Below are 16827 nucleotides of genomic sequence, written 5' to 3' on the forward strand. Positions count from 1 at the left end.
TGTGAATGTGCCAGGATCTATAACAAAATCCTAAAAATGTGCTGCAGCCAGATTTTTTTTGCCTAGCAAGCTGTCTAGACAATCCGTTATCCCTGAGCAGGCAGCACTGGGCAACAGCACTTCTTTAAGCACACACCATGTCATCCAGTGTCACAAACCACTTAGGAAAAAAAAAAAGTGAGCTATCAATGCATCTGTGTTAGTGTTAGTTTATCTAACAACTAAAACCACCTCAACTTGAAAGTTTATTCTGAAGTCTGTGGGGAGTCGAGTTACCCATTAAATGTTTCATTACTTATACCTTTTGCACTGAATTGGCAACTTGGACATAATCTAGAAAATCGTTTCTCTTCTCACCTGTTTTGCTTACAGAAACTGAAAGACATCAGACAAGCAGAAAAGTAGGATATCACAATGAAAGCTAGCCAACTAATTCTCACCGTGGCTTTAAACTTACCTATTGCCTTCTTATATTAATAATGCTTTAATGTGCTTTCACTGGTAAGGTCTGCCCCCTACAGTTCCTGAGCCCTACTAGCAAAGTTGAGGGAGTGAAGCAATACCCACAGAACAGGAAAGTAAGAGTTTGGGAGCACCTAAACTGATGTATTTATGCAAATCATGGGACACAGAGGGAAGCATCTAAGGGTGTTGAGGGTGCAGGCTGATGTCTTTGCAAGGCTGCTCTATCATCTCTGAAAGGTCATGGTGATTGGGAGAGGTTCTCTATGACTGGGGGCAAGGGAAGAAAAGAAGAAAAAAAAAATCGGGGGCAAGGGAAGAAAAGAAGAAAAAAAAAAATCGCACCTATCTTCAAGGAGGAGGATCCAGGGAACTACAGGCCAGTAAGCCTAACCTTATCCCTGGGATGGTTATGGAAGAAATCCTCATAGAAGTCATTTCAAAGCACAGGAAGGGCAAGAAGATGACTAGAAACAGCCAGCATGGATTTACCAACAGCAAACTGCACCTGACCAACCTGATTGCCTTCTATTACGAGATGACCGGCTTTAAGGACAAGAGGAGAGCAGTGGATATTGTTTACAGTGCCTCTAGCAAGGCTGTTGACAGTCTCCTACAGTATCTTTATTAGCAAAATATCAACTGGTAAGTGGACAATAAAAAGGGTAGAAAATTGGCTGAATCATCAGGCTCAAAGACTTTTTCCTCTTAAAGGAAAGACATACAATTTATGACCAGTTACAAGGCAGCCCACAGTGATCAATGCTAGGGCCAACACTCTTTAACATCTTTTATTAACAACCTGGATGATAGTAAATTCATGAATGATACCAAATTAGGGCGAGTGCATGATAAACTGAGGGACAGCACTGCTATTCAAAGGGATCTTAGTCTGGACATATGGGCTGACAGGAATACCATGAAGTTCAGGGTTATCACACAGCTGGGAAGGACTAACCCATACCACAGTACAGGTGCAGGGGGCTGACTCACTAGAGAGCAGCTTTGTAGACCAGTGGAGGGTAGCCTGGCAGACAATTTGAGCACAGGTCAGCAGTGTGTCCTCATGGCAAAGGCAGCTGATCACTTACTGGGCTGTACAGTTGAGCAAGTATGTGGTCAGCAGATGGAAGGAAGTGTTTATTCCTCTCTATTCAATACCTGCAAGACTGTACTTGGAGTAATATGTTCCGTTTTGGGCTCCCAAGTACAAGAAAGACATTGACCTATTGGAATGAGCCTAGCAGTGAGCCATGAAGATAATTAAAGGGCTAAGGTACGTGGTGTACATGAAGAGGCTAAGAGAACCAAGTTTGTTCAGCTTTAAGAAGCAAACACTTCTTGCTGCCTACAGCTATCTAAGGGGAGAGTGTAGAGAAGACAGTGACAGGGTCTTCTTGAACACACATGGTGACAGGACAGGAAGAAACAGACATGAGTTACAACGAGGGAAATTCCAGTTAGATGGAAGAAAAGCTCACCATGAGGACGATCAGATACCAGCACAGGTGCCAGAGAGGTTGTGGACTCTCCAGCTTTAGAGATACTCACAACTCAGCCAGACATGGCCCTGAGCAACCTCATCTAATTGGACCTGTTTCAAGCAGGGAAATGGACCAAATAACGTCAGAGGTCCTTTCCAAGCCAAATTATTCTATGACCTTGTTTAAAGAACAAATCTCACCATTTGGATCTAGACGTGACCAAGCATACAACAGCATGCAGCATGCTCAAGAAGTAGACAACTGCAAAAGCTTCTCACATCTACCAAACTGAAGCAGCAGCTTTACTGCTTATGCATTCCCTGATCTGCAGGATGGGCAGATAAATCAGCTGTATTTGAACATTTAATGTTTCATCGCTGATGTTATTAAAGCAACTCATTATTCTGTCTTCCACCACGAAGGAAAAGATTTTTTCAAAAAATCTCTGTTTATTCACTATTTCTACAGTTACCACCGCAGCCCTAAAAGCAAGATCAGACTTCCCTCCCAGATTCCAGTTCCGTGGCTCAGCAGGCAAGATTTGGAAACCCAAGAGCACCCTCATGTGGCTAGATGTTGCTATGAGCTCTCCTTCCTCCAGTTAAAACACATGCAGCACAAGCAAAACTCGCATTTTATTCACAGGTTTATTTCCCCACCACACCACCGACCAGAAGTGGTACTTGTGCCAGAAGTAATATTTCTGCTGCTGCACAGTTCTTCCAACAGAACCTGTTTAAGTCGTCTTCTTTCCACAAGACTACAGCTGGATGATAGGCCTCACAGGGACTGCTGAAGGGCTGGGCAGGGGCATCAGCAGTCAGAGCCAGCCAGAACCCCATGCAGCACACTCCAGAAACACAGCGCTGTGCCTTGCCTCCTATGATACTTCTTGGTATTACTGCTCACACCAAGCTGGAGAGCCACCTTTACCACCTCTCTCTTTTCTCCCAGCGTTAAAGGACAGTTTTCCTTCAATTTAAGATAAAACTATAATTTCCTGGTAGCAGGTAAGGATTTTTTTGTTTTCCCTGCCTGCCTTTTTTTTTTGTTAAATAAATAGAGGCTGAGAGAACAACTGCTGCACTCCTTTCCCAGCTCCCCCAACCACTGCAGTGTGCACTTCATGCTACATGGCAAAGGAAAGGCCTCCCCACTGTACAAGCCTCACTCACTCCACCTAACCTAGATCCAAGCCCTGCCTGTCTATCCCCATCCAACCACCTTTCCCCCAGCTCTTTCTCCTTGTAGCAGGTAGGCTTTCAGAATAGGCATGGGCCCTTCAATTGCTACACTCAACCTGGCAGATCATTTTAAACTATAAACACAAGCACTCTAAACTGCATTAGAAGTAAATAAAATGAATGGCCTGCTTCCATTTTCATGGAAGCCATTCATGTTGAAGCCATTCAAAAGCAGTAGCAAGTCTTGTGCAAAAGGAGAGGTTAGAAGGCCCATAACTCAGGACTCAACATACTGCTCTACCACCAAATAACATCTTACTGAAACCATTCTGACTCAGTAGAGATTTTACAAGTCTCTGGCTGGCTGTTTTCCCTACTGGCTGTAAGCTGAAAACTTAAAGGGAGCTAAATAATAATTTTAAAATGTGGTAGCCCCAAAAACATAACCATCCTCCAAGTTCCCTGCCCTGATCACTAGTAAACACATGTAACACCTTCTTCTTAAGTCCCTGTTCTAGAGATAGAGAAGATGTATACTGTTTGATTACCACCAATGACAGGAGCCAGACAAATTAACATGTGTGATGCAAAACATTACAAAGCTAATACAGCTGACAAAATTAAGAAGATAGTGTATTTCTGATTATTGTAGAAGTAGTCTTCATTAGCTAATAAAATATATATCCTACTCTGAAATGGCGAAGTGAGTAAAAGGAACAAAAGGACTGTATTTTAAAATGGGATGTAATGGTCTCACAGGAAACCATCAGCAGAATATTTTATTTACAATCCCACAGCAGCTTGGATTGGAAGAGCCCTCTGCAGGACGTCTAGTCCAGTATCCTATTCAAAGCTAACCTGTTAAAATTTAAAAACAGAGCACATTTCACTTTACCAAGTGGTACTTTGGACCTTTCAGATCAACAATGGCTAGACTTTTAAAACTATGATGATGAACCAGTTCAACTACAAGTTACTGTGTGCACTACAATAATATATAAGTAAAATGTTATTGCTCACATTATGCATGAGAGAAGAATAATCCCTTCAGCCCTTAAGGCTTTGGAGGTTTCAGTTTAAGAACCAAAAGAAGTTGTGGGTGGCAGCTCCAGTTTCTCAAGCCTTTTGAAAAAAACTTTTTACAATGACCCTTCCAATACAGCCCTCAAAGTCCAGGGATGCTACTTATACTTATCACTCAACATAAAATATTTCATTCAGTGTATCAAATGGCCTGGTGGAAAACATGTGGCGAATATGAAACAACCACTATACACCAACTCCCACATACAAACTCAAAGGAGAGAAACATTACCTGCCAGATAAGGTTTTCATTGTCAAAGACGCCATCTCTGATCTCTGAGTGGAAGCCTCAAGGAAGAAATTTTTGCTGTCAAGTTGCCAAATGACAAGCCTAGAAACTAAAATTCATCAATGGCTACCAAAAATTATAGACACTCTGAAACCGTTGGCTTTGTTGCATGCTAAAAATATTTCCTGAAATGCAACTCACCCATCCACATTCCATGGTGGGTGTTTATCCCATTCTCCATCCCACAGGGGACAATAACCTGACAGGTGGCAACTATTCTTCTCACTTAACTGATCTAACTGATAAAATAAACAAGTTAAACTTGGAGAAAACTAGCTTCCAAACTGAATGGAGCTTGAAGCTCACTGCTTCTGTTTCAGACCTGCACAAGAGCTTGCACAGCTGAAAGCATTTTTCCCCCAAGCAGTCTGTTAAACGACATTACCTCTCTGCCTACCAATCTTAGTCTCATCTTAAAAGAAGATAAAATATCTAAGTTCCAAACCAAAGCCTGAATTCAGCAGGAACCTGTTCAACCATCATTGTGCTAACCAAAAGTCTGGAAATAGGATTAAGTGCTACCACCCAAACAAGACCCCTCTCCTCCCTGAATTATGCTACCTACACAAAAAGAACAGCAGGTCAGCAGGCAAAAGAGCAGTCTACCTGGCAGATATATGCCATTCCACTTTCAGATGACAGTCAGGCCCAGTAAGAAGTCAGCATGAACTGTGCTGACTAACCGTATAAGACTGCAACTTGAAAAGAAGGATCCATGTGCTAGCATGAAGTAACAGGCTCTCCACAGATCACACATACTAATAAAGCAGAAAGCAGGATTAAGACATGAGTCCTTGGCCTTTCTTGGTCTCTGGAAAGAACCCACCTTTTTTTGGATATAAACCACATTCCATCACCTTACCTTTCTCCAAGAGGAAACTCAAGACAAACCATTTGAGGCAAGAATTCCTGAATGTCTAAAAACTGACTACTCAGTGTAATATTGGTATTTAATCAGTCTAGACAAATGGCCTTTATGCAGATGTTCATCAAGTGATCACAAAAAGTGTAAGCAGTATACTCAGGAGGAGGAAGGGGAGATGTTTGGAGTTATGGAGTTTGTCTTCCCAAGCAACTGTTACCCATGATGAAGCCCTGCTTTCCTGGAAATGGCTGATCATTTGCCTACTGATGGGAAGCAGTGAATTAATTCCTTATTTTGCTTTGACTGTACATGCAGCTTTTGCTTTACCTATTAAACTGTCTTTATCTCAACCCATGAGTCTTCTCACTTTTACCCTTCTGATTCTGCCCTCCGTCCCACTCTGGGGGAGTGAGCGAGCAGCTGTGTGGGGCTTAGCTGCCTACCAGGGTAAGCCCACAACACAGGGACAGGTGTGTTATTCCCTGTGGCTTTACTACAACTAATAATGTTATGTCTGTAGTTCATGAATGGAGCAATAAATCTGAAATCAGCTTAAGACTTAGAAGTTATTGCCTCATACTTCATGTATCACTCATGCAGGTAATGTCAGTCTCTCCCCCTTCTATTGCCGAGTTCATCCATGTCTCCCATGAAAATAAACAGCTGGTGATCACCTTTACTCTCATGCATCTCACCACTTCTCTCTCACCTATAAACCTGCTACATGCCATGCATTCCCAGAGAGACCTGCCCACCTGGATCCCTCACCACAGCATCTGTAAGTCTGTGGACAGATTTATCGCAAGTCTCCTTCTGCCCTCCCTTGCTCCCCCACACAGCCATGTGGCCCAGTTGCCTCCAGCATGGGGAAATCGGGGAATAAAAGAAAAGCCAATATTGCACTGTGGCCAGGAATGTGCTTTCACATAGACCTGTATGTTCCACCCTGTAACAAGCACACAGGCATGCAGCAAATATACTGGCCTCATCCCACTACCTACCTCACTGGGGGGGGGGGGGGGGGGGGGGGGTATGTGAGTGTGTTTCTGGGTCTCTCGCAGTAAAGAAATGGCAAACTACCAGAGGGGGGATCATAGTTGTACAGAAGCCTCAACAATCATAAACTACTATTTGGGTTCCTCCCTTCCCAGCTGTCTTTTCTAAAAGGAAAATGTCTCTCTGGAATATAGAATTTCAGTAGATAAACTTATTCTTTCCTTTTATAACTTCTGAATAATACTAGACATGCCTGCAAAAAGGTATGTCCTCCTGAATAACTTCCAACACTTTTCAACAGGACAGAAAAGGCCGCAGTACGACTTTTATCCAAGGCCCATTAACCCAAGGAGCTGAAGAAGGATTTACACTAAATGGAATTTTGAGGCTTGAAAGAGAGTATCTACTGAGAAACATAACATTGGCCCTAGAAAACAGACCGACCCAAATCCATTTTTCTCAAGTTTTCTGAAAGAAAAGTATTTCAGTATTGGTTCTGCAATGGTTCAGGAAATAAATTCCCCATGAAAATAAAAGAACAACCTTTTTAATGAAACTATTCCCTCTGTCTGCATCTGTAGTTAAAATAAAAAGTTACCTGTTCAGTATGCAAAAGATTTGTAAATTCCTTTAAGAAAAAATTAATAGTGTTCTACTTGGACTGAATTATTCTGAAATGCCTGAATAGTAATTTAGACCTCCAGCACAGACCCATAACTGGATAGACAAATTATTTTCCAGAATTCTGCTTGTTTCATCTGCAACATCAACTAAGAAGAAACCAAAATTATGTAGTAAAAAAACCCCAAAGATTCTACAGTTTTCAGCTTAAGTATTTACTTATAAGAGACTGAAAACTGCCACTTCATCCTTAGAATCTCCATTTCTTATTTTCTTTTGTCTCCTGAAAAGGTCTAAATATTGATGCAGAGAAAGATGAGGGGAAATAACTGTTCCCACCATATACAGAACTACTACTACAGCCAGGTGCCATTTCCTCAGGCAAAGTAGACCTGAATTCCTAAAAAACTCCATTAATAAGCAAAAAAAAAAATCCTTTTGGCATCCTAGTTTCACACAGAGACACGATTATAAACCCTCTCTCCTGGACACCTGTCACGGTTTTGGCTGGGATAGAGCTAATTTTCTTCCTAGTAGCTGATATAGTGCTGTGTTTTGGATTTAGTATGAGAATAATGTTGATAGCACACTGATGTTTTAGTTGTTGCTAAGTAACATTTACACTAGTCAAGGACTTTTCAGCTTCCCATGCTCTGCCAGGTGCACAAGAAGCTGGGAGGGGGCACAGCCAAGATAGTTGATCCAAAATGGCCAAAGGGCTATTCCATACCATATGACGTCATGCTCAGTATATAAACTGGGGGGAGTTGACCAGGGGGTAGCGATCGCAGCTTGGGGACTAACTGGGCGTCAGTCAGTGGGTGGTGAGCGGTTGTATCACTTGGTTTTTTTTTTTCCCTGGGTTTTGTTCCTCTCTCTCTCTCGTTGTTTCCTTTTCAGTACAATTTATTATTATTATATATTTTTTATTTTTCCCAATTATTAAACAGTTCTTATCTCAACCCACAAGTCTTCTTACTTTTGTTCTTCCAATTCTCTCCCCCATCCCACTGCAGGGGGAGGGTGAGCGAGCGGCTCTGTGGTGCTTAGTTGCCGACTAAAGCTAAATCACGACAACAGCCTCCCCAAAAGATCAACAAAAGCACTTTGCAGTTAGTCTAACAAGGATATGTATAATCCTGGGGAGAAGGGATCTAAATCCCTTCACGTCCATGTGCAGTTATGCACAGAGGTGGTGGCAGCTGTATCCCAGCAACAACCGTGCTTTTTCTATGTATTTAACTGCACAGCAGCTGTACAGGGAATTCAACTACTAGAGAGCATGGTGTAAAAGTCACATACTTCCAATGAAACCAAAGTGCAGCCCACAACTGGCCAAAGGAAACTGTGTCTCTGCTCTGTCTTCAGCTCTGCTCAGGATGTCAAGGCCTGGACAGAGAAGCACGTTGTGCACTTTTACAGAGCACCCGCAGAAAATCACAGCGTACATCTGCATGTTTGCAAGCCAGACGCCCCTGGTGAACCCAAACAGACTAAACGCTCTGAACAGAGGGACCCAGAGAGCCAATTAAATAAAGTTTACATCCTTCATGGCACATGTAATGTATTAGTGCTGTTCTAGAGTATGCCAACACTTAATTTATCACAAGCCAACCGATGCCCTGAGTTAATAAAGAGTGTGAACAAAATAAGAGGTGAAAGTGTGAGTTATTTACCAGGCTGTCACACTGCCAGTGGAAACCATGTAGCAGATGACTGCACCTGCCTAATTCACATTAATATTTTCTCTTCATTATTAGGCAGATACTAACTCTGTGAAGTTAACTACACAGACATTTTACATTTTTTCCTCAAAAAAAAAAAGTAGTTTTAAATATTTTTGCAACAGGTATTTGGTGAATTTAAGTTTTTGTCATTTTATTACTACTGCTTTAAAACTTAATGTTACTTGGATAACTTTTTGTTTAGGCTAAAACCAAGGTTCAGTAATATGGCAAGTTTTAAAACCAGCTTCAGAGAAGGAAGGAAAACCCTTGTGATCTACCAGAAGTGTCCTTCAAAATGTTTAAACATCTACTGGGGGGGGGGGGGGGGAATCGAACAAGTCACATTCACTTTGAGACTTGCCTGCCACACCAACGAGACCACTCTAAACAACTTCAAAAGATACAGCCTCTTTGGAGCAATGACTTGTTTAGTGTTTTGTTACTTCTGCCCCAACAATCTCCAACACTCACAGGGCTCAAAATATATATATAGGAAACTTGTATTTTAGTGTAACAGATTAAGACATTTATCCACATTTGTTCTAAAACATCTCATCAAGAAAAAAAAAACATCACTCAAATGCAGTTTTGCTCAGCCTCAGTGATAGCCATCAAATGCTAGCAGGCACTACGTAGAACTAGACACTTGCATTAGAAAACAAAGGGAATAAAGCATTATTCCTTCAGAACTGGAGCTACTTAATCCTTTTTAATCCTTCCTTTGCCTAGAAAAAGAGGGGAATAATTTTATTTCTGTATGAACTGAGGAAACCCTACACTCTGGGGCCCATCATACTGTAAATTATTTTACTTAGGTCAGTGAAACTGCAGCAACCTTTCCCCACACCCTCAACTCCCCTCAGCACTGACTGCTAGAAAGTCGGTTTTCAGAGTCATGTGCCAGATAAAGGCTTTTTTAGATAACATGTGGAAAAACAGTGGCATTAAGTGGTTTGTTGGATTACTGACAATAAAACATACCTAAAAGCAATCCCAGGGAGCACAGCAGGAACTCAGTTCCTATTCAAAGAGAGGCATCAAACAAATGCCTCTCTATTTATTTAACAAGTTAGATAAATACAGAGCACCATGCATCCCACTCTTTAAACCACCAGGACGTACTTCTGCATGTACACTATACACGAACATCTCAAAACATTTCTAAAACAGAAACTGGTTTACACCAGTAAGAATTATCACATTTCAACAGACTTGTCCACTCCAGTCTTTAAACTTCTGAGCAGTAGTGTAAGACTGTTCCTTAGTGATAATTCGATTCATCCCATTTTGCTAAGCAATTCCAAAATGAACTTCAAGTAACATTATTAACCAAATGTTTCAGACTTAAATCAGTTGGATTAAGAGGTACAGTGCTTTTTTCTACAATCCTCAACTTTTTAAGCTATCAAACTACCAAGCAAATGACTTTTTAACCAAAAAAAGACAAGGAAAAAAAAATCTGAAATGACTACAAGGTCACATTAAGTTATTTATTTCTGTTTAATTTTAGCCACTTGAAGCATTTTTAAATAATCCACTCAATCATAACTAGGAGCAGACAGCTGTTTCTAGCTCTGATGCTGTAAATAAAGCATTGCTGAATACTAGTAAAAGACAACAGGAATATAGGCACAAGAAAGACAGGGCTGCTTAAAAGTTCACATTCCATCAGTTAGTGTTGCAAGCCAGTGAGAATGACTACAAACTAGAATTAAAGACAAACAGGAAAACAAAATAGTTTGACACCAAGTCCAGAAAAAAAATGTTTTGAAAACACAAAAGGAAAAGGTGCTTTGCAAAATACTGGTTTCAGACCAAAAAAGGTAAATTTCCCGAAGAGTGCATTTTGCCCCTAAATCTGAAAGAGGAGATCCAGAAGATGAATCATTGAAAGAGAGCCTATTTAACCTCAGCAGGAATGGTCTTAGGGCTTCAAGAAAGCACTCAGGTTAATATTACTCTTTGGCAGTGTTTCTCAGAGCTAACTGCAGTTTAATTAACTGTGCGTGTTTACAAATACAGAATTAGAGACTCTCCTTTTGCACCAGTAATATTCTTCTTTACCCTGTATTTTTTCAGTTGACCTTACTAACTCGAGAATTGCAACAGAGCATAACTAGTATCAATGTGAGATTCTGAATCAGTTCCATTAAAATCAGTCCAAGTTGACTTTGGGGAACTTCTGTGTCTCTAGTTGGTATAACTTCCTTAATGCGATACCCCAACTAATTTAAAAACAAAATTACCATGACTTGACTAAAACTGTCTTTCCAAACTACTAGGTGTTGAAAACACTGCAAAGCTGGTTTGCACCTAATAGTTCCTCTTCCTTATGCAAATTAAAGAACATAGATTCCAACTCTGAAACTGAAGATTGGAAGCTCTCACCTTAAGTGCTACTAATTCCCAAATAACAATTTTGAGGCTGCTCTAATGAAAGAGAGGAACAAGCCAGAAAATTTCACAAGGATGCAGGCATTTTGCTTGAACATCAAGTGTTGTGGGAAATTTCTTATCTAGCATTCTGAACAATGCTGAAAGATATTCCTGTATTTTTCATAGTTTCCTCCAGAGTCAAAGCTGGAAGAAGAGGAATATGAGTCTGAAGAGATGGATCCCTGTATCATGTAATATTTTGCTTGTCTAGCTTGGGGAAGGAAAAAGGAAGGTATCATTGAGACACACAATGCAGTGAATTCAACTGTCTTCAAAAAACTGCTTTCTGAAATAGAGCTGAAAGCATCTTTTCCTCTATGAAAGTTAAAAATGGGGAGGGGAAAATTAAAAAAAAAAAAAACAAAACACCAAAAACATGCACCAGGTTTTAGTATGTCAAGAAAAGGTAATGCAAACATTCTCTGTAGAAATGATCAAGCAATCATTTCTAAAAATGGTTACAAAAAGTAGCAAAGCATGAAATATGTAGTTGAGAGGACAACTTCATGCAGAATGGGTTTGTAAAGTACATACCCAGATAGGATCTCTTGGGAGGTGCTTTGATTTCTTCGTCCTTACTATCTGCAGCTACATCAAAAACAGTTGAGGGGAAAAAAAAAAAAAGGAAGGAAAGACAGACTTGTATGATTAAATGCAACAACGGGTCTTTTAGTTACAGTTTAGTTAGTTAGTACAGTTTGCCTATAAAAACATAATAGCCAAAGCAAAACATGCCAGAAAGTTTAGTCTCCATGCTTTCTACAAGGCTCTCACCCCATGATGTTAAGATAGGGTCGAGCAGTAGGAAGTCCCCAAACAGTATCAATGCACAACCCAAGAGCAACGTACCCAGGGGGAGAAAAGGAAGACTTCAAAACAGTGAAACAGACAGCTTAACTCTTACTTTATATACTTTTCATGATCAGAGAAAACAAGTTGTTACGTCAGCAACATTAAGTGTGTAGATATGTATGTATAATCAACTAAGACAATATAGTTGCCTTGTCTCCTGTGGAAAATGCTGTTCTAAAATAGTTTCAAAAAGCCTGAGCTTAAGTCAATCGTATCAAGAAGGACAGAGTAGACCCCATCTGCAACCATTCTGCATGCTAAATTTTTTCATTCTAGCCTTCCTCTGCCAGTTGAAAACCATGTATTATGCAAGAGTGCTTTCCAGTGCCAAAAACAGTCTTCGAGGGATCAGAGTGCTATAATAAGATACAAGTTATAAATCAGATTAAGCCAACCAGCAGTTGGAAGGAAGACAAAACTGGATGAATGACCAGAGGAAATCATCTTCATGTAAAAACACAAGAGCACATGTTCTACTTAAGGAGCCTGGGCTGTACTATAATAAGAAGAGACGTCTAAGACCCTGTTTTTAACAAACCTGTCCACTGGTTTTCAGTATAGTTCATACATTCAGTGTGCTTGAAATCTGTCACAATGTCTTCAGCATGACTGAAATTGAATCTTTGTTGGAGACAGGTGGAATGCTTATTTGGGGGGAAAAAAAGGGTTCTTCACAGAGTGTCTGTCTCTCCAAGAATATGAAGAGACTGCTCTGGCCTGCCAACATTTTCAAGAGTGACCAGATGTTTTTAGCTGTCTGTATCTGTGAGCACCTTGCTTCAGCCCCCTCTTGATTCTCGAGTCAAGACATGGCACATACACATTTTGCTTTTCAATATTTAGCTCTCTAGCATGGTAGCACCATCATGCCCCAGAAATACTACAGCGCTTTGAACAAAAAAAACTACCACTGAACCTTGAGCCTTTCTGTACTGAGCCAACAACACAGCACACATATGGCTGCATGGACACCAATTTAAAAGTGGGCAATGAATAAGGAGAGCTATTGTTACCACAACAATGGTACCAGGAGATCTGTGTTAAAACAGTCAAGATGCAATTAAAGTGGTGTTAAATAAAGGATAAAAGATGAGGAGGTATTGTTCATACCTGCTGATTTCATCTGAAGACGCCTTCACATAGCTCTCACTTCATATTTAATTAATAAATTATATTATCATACAGAAATTGTGCACCTTCCCCTCAGGATTCTGCAAGGTTAATCAAAAACACTGACTCCAAACCTAGCTTCTCACTGCCCCTGTAAGCTATGCGTAAAGAAAGTAAGTACACAGATTTATCAGCTTGCCTAGATCACTGTAAAACTTAAGAGATAAGATTAGGAGTAGGATTAGAAACACGGATATCGCTCCTACTCATATTGTGCTTGAAATACAAACCTATCTTTCTGCCTCGCTTGAAAGGAGCTTTGTATGCATTTATATGTTTATTTTGAGCCATCGCATTATAGTTGGCCTTACTAAAAATCAATCACAGGTAAGAAAAAGATTTTAGCTGTTCTCAAAGTTTGTGGGAGGATGCAAGCCTTTCAATGAAAACAATTAAGGCCCAAAGTAGTTAAAATCAGTCGCTCTAGCTAATTAAACACACGACAAGCTGAGTTTCAGGGAAAAGGATCAAATGACACAACGCAACCTTGAGGAGTTTCCATTACCTGGTAAGGGAAAGACTGATTATCCTTTAGGAGGCTGTATGTCTTTCAGGGAGAGCTGTTTAAAGAGGGCTAGATACTAAACCAAATAGCCTCCCTTTTTGTCCAAAAATTATCAAAGGAGCCTGCAAGAGCATGTGTGTAAATGTGCACAAGAATAATTTCCCCTCAGAAAGGGCAAACAGAGAAACCTTTCTGCCACTTCACAAAACGCTAGCAGAGAGAGCAAAGGAGGGAGAAAGCATACATGTCCCTCCCAAATGCTTCCTGGATTTTAACTGCTGCTAAATCTGGCTGATAGGAGGTTTTAAGTCATTCATCCTGCCAGACTAACAACCCTTGTGAACACAGCAGCTTGTGTTTGGGAGCTGGACTGCAGCTCCTCTTCCACATGAATTCACTTACCTGAATAGTTTCACACTACACTCCACAATGAGCGGGAATGGAAGTAGCTTCCTTAGCTATTAGCTAAATTACCCTACTGCACAGCCAGTAGCTGCTGCCTTCTAATGATGGCTGTGGATATCTGGAACTGGATCAGACCCTCAAATTATTAGGGAGTGAAGGAAGAGAACAGATGGAGAGAATAAATTATACATCCATATTGGCAAAACAACTGACGAAAAGCTGACAGCATTAATTCTGTTCTTGTTGGTAATAAGCTGTAACATAAAATGTTCTAAGTGAAAGTCAACACAGAGAAATACAAAAACTACCCCACTCATGTTTCTTATCTGGGAAAAAAAAGCAGGGACTTTCCACAAAGCTTGAATAATTAAATTAAGTCAATTAAAGAATAGTACTCTGGCCCCGACTCATTAAATAAAGAATAATACTCTGGACCCGACTGAAATTATCAGTGCCTAAAAATTAACAAATAATTGAAATAAAAAGATATGTGAAAATTCCCATGAATCCCAACTAATCCCACACTAAAGCCCAAGGAAATGGTATACAAAAAGACATAATTTTGCAACTATGATATGACAGCATCTCCTATTCTGACAGCCAATAACTCAGTAAGTAGAAAATAAATTATGTACAAAAGCAAGTGTTTGCAATTGCAAAATAAAATTTCAGATAACAGTGTATGATCATACCTAAGAACTTGTTAGAAAGTACAGCTGAAGAAAATAACTTATTCTGGCCAAGATCTTAAAAAAAAATCCAGGCTAGCACAATGGCATAACAGCCAGCTCAATATTTCACACCACGCCCCGAATATACAGGAGAACTCTGATTTCTTGACTGAACCAAGGCCCATCTGAAACAAAATTACAGCTTTACATATTTATCTGGAAAAAAGCAGTTTCAAAAAAGAAGTTCAGGAAGCGCTACGCTGAATTATCAAGAAAGGAGACTGGATTGCAATTTAGACAGAACTTTTGTCCAAAATACAGCGCACCATGCTTTCAAAAAGATTTATCCTGCAAAAGCCAGTTCCTCCACTAACCTGCAAAAGAGCGGCGTTTTACGTTCAGCTCGTTGGACACACGTACTTCAGTGCACAGTTTCAGCATCAGTAACATAGTAATGATCATGATAATGCTTTGCCACAAAAGAGGGGATTCAAAACGCCTTCCAAACCTAAATTAAAAAAAAAAAAAAAGAAAAGAAAATAATTAAAACATTTCAAAGATGACAAGTGTTGTACTGTTACTTTCATTCTTTGATCCTATCTAAGCACCTGGAAAAGGAAGTCCTAACAGAAACAGGTATGAAAGGCTGAGAAAGAGAAAGTCATCAGCACATACAGTAGCTCAGAATCACAATCCCCTTGTAGGAGTGTCTCAGAACCTTACTATAACATTCCTGTGGAATGATCCTAGAAATTCTGAAACCTGAAGGTTAAGTCTTTGTTTCCAAAGCCAGCAGCAAACCTATTATTTTGAAAGGAGAAGCAGATTCATTGAGCAGTCAGGGTAGTACAGAGAGACCAGAGAGTTACATCGTGTTCGTATCAGTTACGTGTCCTCTCCACATACACACTCTGTAGATTTCCCAAGGACTTCTGTGCAAAACTTACCTCTCTCAATTTTTCATTTTTAAGGTGAAGTCATAAAAACCAAGAGCATTTCCCCTATAAATACCCACAGCTATTAGCTTGCTAGGTTTAATATAATATCTTCCTACTGGGGGGGAGGGAGGCAGGGGGAGAAGAAAAAGGTATTATGCTTTGCCTGCCTTGTCTGCCTCTAGACAACTGAGTGGAAAGACCAGGTCTGCAGAACACACCAATCAAATTCATCAATTTGTGTCTAATTTGGACCAAGGCTGGGGGAAGCAAGGAAATACACAAGATGTGGGAACCAAACATACATAATTTGTCCTCTCCTGCCCTCCCTCCCTCCCCCAATGTAATTTCTGCTTGCTCACAGATGATGCTTGGTGGGGACTACTGAGCCCTTCCTGCACGTAAGAGAGGTGAACGTGGATTGTGGCCAAGCTTGACTGAAGAGTTAACTCTTATGTGATTGCACAAGGTTCTCCCACAGGAAAATGAGACCCTTCAGTGAAGACCAGTGATGCTCCAAGCTCCTCTTCCTGCATCACTTGATGAAAGCTCGGCAATCCCCACCAGACACTCTCAATAAGTGCATTAAGGGTAAAGGGTGGAAGCTTTTCATGTGCAGCCCTCAAAGTACATTAGACTCACAATAGGAAGGCTGCATGCACACCACAGTGAGTGAGCTGCTTCTCTGTGCTCAGTTCTGTCAGGTTTCATGCTTTGAAGACAGAGATGCTGAGGAAGGGATTTGGTGAAAACACATTGCTATGCTCCCCACCTCCTTCAGCCTGCAGCATTAGGCACATACGCCTCCTAAATTCCCTCACAGCAAAGTTACTAATGCCATCCTCTGAGCACATCATGCCGCTGGAGTCCTCAGCCTCACAGGCATGGCAACCACTGCCCTCTTCTTGACAGTTCCTGTTTTATAGCACCCTGGCAAAATATAATTTCTTATGCTTGGGCTACTTTCATAGCAGAGCTCCGTGTTAGTGAAAACCAACTAGGTTCACCATCATGCTCTCTCACACAATACTGCATTTCCACTACAGCCATTTCACCAGAGAGAGATTTTTTTGTTATGAGTCAACTAACAAGGAACAGGAGAAAGACTGGAAAGTCTTTGACTAGCTTCCTTGGAAATCTTC

General features: G+C 40.6%; 1 protein-coding gene across 2 annotated transcripts in view; it reads right to left on the reverse strand.

Moving 5' to 3' along the window:
- Nucleotides 1-16827, reverse strand: part of SLC66A2 (solute carrier family 66 member 2) — a 70224-nt gene that overhangs the window by 44200 nt on the left and 9197 nt on the right. Inside the window, exons 3-4 of one of the 2 annotated variants that reach the window (XM_072853491.1) lie at nt 15125-15258; nt 11682-11735 (exon numbers count right to left, since the gene is read on the reverse strand). In XM_072853491.1, the coding sequence (XP_072709592.1) occupies nt 11682-11735; nt 15125-15258 (188 nt within the window). The remainder of the gene's footprint in view (nt 1-11681; nt 11736-15124; nt 15259-16827) is intronic. The other variant, XM_072853492.1, reaches the window with a different exon arrangement.

This window comes from Ciconia boyciana, chromosome 2 (assembly GCF_034638445.1).
Source record: "Ciconia boyciana chromosome 2, ASM3463844v1, whole genome shotgun sequence".
Lineage (NCBI taxonomy): Eukaryota > Metazoa > Chordata > Aves > Ciconiiformes > Ciconiidae > Ciconia > Ciconia boyciana.